The sequence below is a fragment of the Plasmopara halstedii genome (genome assembly GCF_900000015.1).
Source record: "Plasmopara halstedii genome assembly, contig: Scaffold_2956, whole genome shotgun sequence".
Classification (NCBI taxonomy): Eukaryota; Oomycota; class Peronosporomycetes; order Peronosporales; family Peronosporaceae; genus Plasmopara; species Plasmopara halstedii.
This window is the reverse complement of record NW_020189861.1, coordinates 822341-828110: the sequence shown is the minus strand read 5'-3', so window position 1 is coordinate 828110 and position 5770 is coordinate 822341. Positions and strand designations below refer to the sequence as shown.

Below are 5770 nucleotides of genomic sequence, written 5' to 3'. Positions count from 1 at the left end.
GGACTGGTCTCGCAGGTAAATTACGGAAAGTAAAAAAACTGCCGGCGTAATGTTCCATAACCCACTACTCGTTTCCGAAATTGCGAAACCAGGGAAGGAACGCCGCACGAAGCATTCTGTTGCTCACTCATCTAGCGCCAGCATTCTTTCTGTGCATCTGATATAAGCTCCATCATATCGTGAAGTACTTCTCGTCGGCCAAAGGCATTCGAAGGTTAGATTCTCAAGAGACGTAATTTAGCATTAATTAGGCATTTCATTCGTTAGTATTTCAAGTTTCGGTGGCACCTCCAAAACTTTTAATCCCACCAAATTATTCTCAGTATCATTAACGAGCGAGGAGATCACAATTCTTACTAAGGGTTGGTATGAACATCTGGCGACGCTTCAAACATGCACAATGTTGGCCAAATTATGCTAAGGAGGTAAAGGAATTAGTAATTGGTCGAATTAAAATATGTTGCGGAAGTCACTGAAGCTAATGTCACTATTGTGTAATGTTCATATTTAAAGGATGCTAGGTGTATCACTTTTGGACGATAGCATATATGCCCATAAAAACTGAGCATTGACATATTTTTTAAAAGTTGACACAATGCATCTTCCACCTTATGATATCAAAAGACTTGATGAACGTAAATTCTGCGTCTTGTGAGAATTTGCGGACATTGTCCACGACGCCATGTTATCATCTCGTTCGCGTGAGATTAATTTTGCTTTTATCAGCGACAATTTGTCCATATGGTATATAATTGGTGGTAAGCTTCTTTCATCGAACAAAACACAAGTTTGATGTTAAATGCACCTGCCTCAGCTGAATGGCGCTCAAAATTGGGGATAGGAAATCATTATTCGCTCATGTACCACCCACGTATTGCGAATGGACGAACGGGATTCAACGGGGAGTAACATTGCAATTTGCAGCAGATAGAGACTGATGACATACAATGAAGTAAGATCAAAGCAGCAGCTTGCGAAAAATCCTCTGGATTTGATGGATATTCACAACGTTATCAATAGACGTCTATTGCTACGCTCTGCTAGTACTAGGATTATTATGCATTTGCAAACTTCGGTGCCGCAAGTCGCCATCTAAAACTATGTTGTACATATCGCAATCCTGGGTTGCTTCTGCGCCGAAAGCGATCTATTCTATTAATTGAGATCAAGCTATGCTATACATTTATCGAGCCATCGTCTCTGGCTGATCGAAAGGCCAAATTTACTGAGAAAGCATCGAGCCATTAAATAGCCCGTTTGTTGAGGATGACCATGTTTAAGCAATATAACTAGCGTTTTAACAGTTTCAGTGTTGGTCAAAGTAGACGCTACACCAACCGTTGATGAATTGAAGTTGCGTCAGCGTAGCATGTGCAGTAGCACTGTTGTCGAGACGACTATGGTCGCTTAGTCAACATGCACGATAAAGCCCGCGGTCCGAGCAAAAAAGATGACGATTTTGGCAGTGAAGAAACTACGCAAGGCGATGCAAGAAGGCGGTTGATGCCGAACACAGCCTGCTGAAAAGACAATGTGATAAAACACAATGTTAGGAGAGACAGATTTGGATTGAATGAATACAATATACAAATCTAGGCGAGTCCCATTAACAGATTGAGAACGGTTAGTTACAAGCAAGGCGAAACATAAATTAAGATATTGAGCAGTCGCCCTTGAACAGTACATATAAGAAAGTATGGCTTCACCCCGAAAGTTTGAAATCCCGGAAGTGGATAGTAATCCCTTTAAAATGGCTGCAGTCGGAAATCTAGAACTACTAAAATTGATTGTGGGGCCAGATACAATCACGGAAGGAGGTGTACCGCTGAATGTGAATGCAAAGGATCCCTATGGATGCACGGCGCTGGTTTGGGCAGCTAGAAATGGCAATCATGAAGTCGTAGATTTTCTCGCGAACAATGGCGCAGACCCGGATGTAATCAGTTTTGGTGGTCTTCGTCCTCTACATCACGCTGTCAATCACTCGCAATTACCTATCGTCGAGCGCCTTATTCTACTTGGTGTTAGCGTCGATTCAAAGGACAATGCTGGCAACACGCCATTACATTTTGCAGCGTCCCGCGGCAATTTAAATATCATCATGCTGCTTTTAAATGCCGGTGCCAAAGTCAATATCACCACCTTGCAGGACGTTTCTCCACTCATGAAGGCTGTATCGTCTGGTCATATTACCGTTGTTGAGAAGCTCTTGGATAACGGAGCAAGCCCAGATCACTTTAACGCAGAAGGCAATACGGCACTTCATCTCGCAATTCGTGGTGGTTTCAATTCTATTGCAAACGTGCTTATGAAAGCAGGAGCCACCCCTACAATTCGTAATAAAGCTGGAAAAACGCCCCCAGAACTCGGTCTGTCTTTTAGTATTGAGGATACCAACAGTAAAAAGAAGCATTAACCATTTTCACTTTACTCATTTCCAAAATTCTTTTTAGGTAACAGCTTATCCCTATTTAACATTCGTAAAGAAAGACTATGGTGGCGCTGTTGGGTCTCGAAACGAAAGCCCAACGAGGAATCTTTGTCACGTATATGGGGCTGTGGGTGAGCTACGGAATGCTCAACGAGCTGGCTAAGCGTCAAAGTATACGCTTCAACTCAGCCTGCGCCGTGGTGCTGCAATCACAATTAAAGTTGTTACTGGCTACATACATGTACTTGACGTTAGATAACCAGGCAGCTGTACCGCTTGCCACGCGGATCCGCTTTTTGCTAGCTAAAGGCCAAGAACATCGAAAATTACTACTGCTCTATTTTGTTCCATCAGGGCTGTATGCGGTTTATGACGTATTGTCTTACATCAACCTGCGCGCATTCGACGCTTCCACTTACTTTCTGCTGTTGCAATTTCGGCTTGTGGTGACGGGAATTCTGCACCAGATAATGTTCTCGAAAAAACTAAATCGCAACCAGTGGGTTTCTTTAGGAGTGACAACACTGGGGTGCGCTATTAAAACGTTGGGTATGCGAGACTCAAATGCGTTTGCTACGCTAGGCGTTCATGGTAGCGGCCCAACGCCTATGGCTTACGGACTACTGTTAGTGCAGATGCTATGTAGCACCTTCGCAGGAGTGTACAATGAAGTGCTACTTAAGAAACAAGCTTCAATCCCGGTAAATCTTCAAAACGTGTTCATGTACCTTGATTCAATTGTCTGCATTATGGGGATGCTCATGTTAGGACTGACTGGCCAGACCGCTCAAGAAGCACTAACACTTGACAATCTCAGCGTGCTCGTGTCCCCTTACGTTTTTTCGATGGTGCTCATCATGTCATTGGTTGGAGTGGTGACGAGTGTCTTCCTTAAGCAGCTGGACTCGATTCGCAAAGCCATTGCCAGCGCGTTAGAGCTGGTTATTCTCCCGCTCTTGAGTGCTGTACTATTTGGCCAGCCACTAACACTATACACACTAGCTGCAGTATCATTCGTGGGTTTTGGTGTTTTTCTCTACAACCTACCAGTTGAGGTTACAGCAAAGACTACGCTGCCTCAGTACACCAAGGTGTCGTCTACTACAGCGGCCCAAGACAAGAGTGACACAACCGTTGCTGACAATTTGGTACAATAGCATTAGTCTCGTTTTTTTCGTCTCGGCATGTATTCGTAGAAGAAGGTCGGTAACTTCTGGTAGATAGAAAATTCGTCGGCGACGTCGTGCACCTTGACGTCTGGTTATCAAATACATGTTAAAGTCACGATTCCTTAAAAAAAAAAATTGTTTCGTACCGCAAGTACTTTGTCCCTGCGCATTGGTACCCAAAGGTGACGTGTAAAGCTCTCCTATCTCTTTGCCGTAACGGTCCCACAGTACCAGAATGAGGAACAAAAGAAAAAGAAAGAGCATCACCAGAGCGCTAAGGATCTTGATTTCCAGAGATACACTTAGGCGCAGAGTAATCCCCATCACCTCTGATATCTGCCCGGGTTCGTCCGTAGGCACGCGTGAGACGGCTATTGTCGCTGCAGTTACAGCTTGCGTTCCCACATCTGACACCGGCATCTGGTGTAACAAGCTTGCTAAGACAACGTTTTTACTTTTTCTACAGTCACACCTCTCTAATTGAGCCTCCAAACCTACAAACAACATAACAAAACATATTTCATCCCTCCCTCCAAAAATGGATATATATCTGGTAACTTCCAACGGGTTCGTCGTTTCATTCTCTCACATTGACGGATCGCAGAAACTTTTATTACTAATATCCTAATATCCTCCACAAACCGCTCGCAAAAAGCTCCAGACATGCTTGAAATCGCAATGCAACGTCTTATGAAGTAAGCTGAGATGACGGAGTGAAAACATTATGACATATAAATGATGTTAAAGTGCTAACGCATTCACGGCAAGCAGCCTGTGACACCGTCGTGTAAGGTGTATGGTGTATGGAGTCAGAGAAATAATGATACGTTTTCTTTCGCCAGCGTGGAGGCACCACAATCCTTTCCAGAATTATATTGCTGCCCGTGCTAATAGAGCAGAGCGGTAAAACTGCTGATGTCAGTTAGTCTGAGTACTGGATGGTTTCAAAAAAAATCATTCACGCGACGGTATTTCGTCAAAATATTTACACAGTGAAACAGGTTGTACGGGTGATGTAGAGTTCTGTGGAGCGCGTTGCATGTATCGGTAGACACCCCACCATCACGAACCAGACAATTTTCAGAATTTTGACAAGAGTGAGCTTTGCTTTGTACTTGCCCCCGACCAAACCTTGGCAATAACGAGCAGAAAACAAAAAAATGACGAAGGTTGCTTTACAACTGCGTTCTGTTGCAATGCCCAGCACGGGTAAGTTTGATGCAATCACAAGGGGCAAAACCGGGTGATGGATTGGTGATAGGCAATGAGTTCAAGCGACAAACCGATACATTTACTGTAACAGGATTGCACATTCCCTGGTAACAGGGGTTGTGTGTCACACGAGATGGCCATGGTGTGACCACACCCAAACAAGATTACGGTACGGGCTGGATAGTCACTTGTCATACATGTATTTAGATTTTACTACACATATTTAAGAGAATCTATGCATCTAAAATTAGGCGGCTTTGCCGCAGATAAAAATAGATAAAGTCACTTTGAATTTAAACGGAAGAACTAAGTAACCTTGGGTAAGGTTGTAATTTCTCTTGGAGTAAGTGGTTATTGTACGACCGGACGAGGAGATAAACTCGTCATCGCTTCTGGTTGAAGCTGTCTTGGAGAACACCAAGTGAGTGCTGAGCGCACGAAGTGGATCATCGATCCTACGGAATCCCTTGGATCCGTACTATCCTCTGGTAAAGGAATTTCAAGACGTCGTTTCCAAAGACCCACCTTTAATCCTACCTCCGGACCGAGGTGTGCATCATGAGATCGACCTGATTCCGGGAACCAAATACTGCGTAACACGCAGGAACAGTGCGACGTCATTGACGCCTTTTTCCGTGCGAAGCACAACGCAGGGATGGTACGTGAGAGCAATTCTTCCCATTCGTCACCCACGTTTTGTGTTCAGAGGCCGAACGGCAAGTGGCGCATCGTTCATGCTTACAATAAGCCGAACGTGGCCACCATTTCGGCACAGACACCGATTCCTAGAAAGGATATTCTTCAGAATAACATGGTGGGATGTACGAAGTACAGTGCATTCGACTTGGTCGATGGGTGTTACCAATTGCTCAGATAGCGAGTGATATTCCGCTGACAGCGGTGAGCACTCCGAGCGGCATGCTCTGGGAGTGGCTAGTGATGCCCCAAGAGCTGTCAA

General features: G+C 44.5%; 3 protein-coding genes across 3 annotated transcripts; 2 read left to right on the top strand and 1 right to left on the bottom strand.

The window, feature by feature from the left end:
* Positions 1 to 1696: 1696 nt before the first annotated feature.
* Positions 1697 to 2416, top strand: PHALS_06281 (ankyrin-like protein; the record flags this gene model as incomplete). The annotated part of the gene is made up of 1 exon (XM_024719541.1): positions 1697 to 2416. The coding sequence occupies one exon, from the start codon at positions 1697 to 1699 to the stop codon at positions 2414 to 2416; it is 720 nt and encodes a 239-aa protein (XP_024584830.1).
* A 77-nt stretch (positions 2417 to 2493) lies between these two features.
* On the top strand, positions 2494 to 3205 carry PHALS_06280 (cmp-sialic acid transporter; the record flags this gene model as incomplete). The annotated part of the gene is made up of 2 exons (XM_024719540.1): positions 2494 to 3132; positions 3200 to 3205. The coding sequence occupies 2 exons, from the start codon at positions 2494 to 2496 to the stop codon at positions 3203 to 3205; spliced, it is 645 nt and encodes a 214-aa protein (XP_024584829.1).
* Positions 3206 to 3263: 58 nt separating this feature from the next.
* Positions 3264 to 4020, bottom strand: PHALS_06279 (uncharacterized protein; the record flags this gene model as incomplete). Its single annotated transcript, XM_024719539.1, has 4 exons — positions 3264 to 3420; positions 3479 to 3568; positions 3643 to 3688; positions 3747 to 4020. The coding sequence occupies 4 exons, from the start codon at positions 4018 to 4020 to the stop codon at positions 3264 to 3266; spliced, it is 567 nt and encodes a 188-aa protein (XP_024584828.1).
* Positions 4021 to 5770: the final 1750 nt, after the last annotated feature.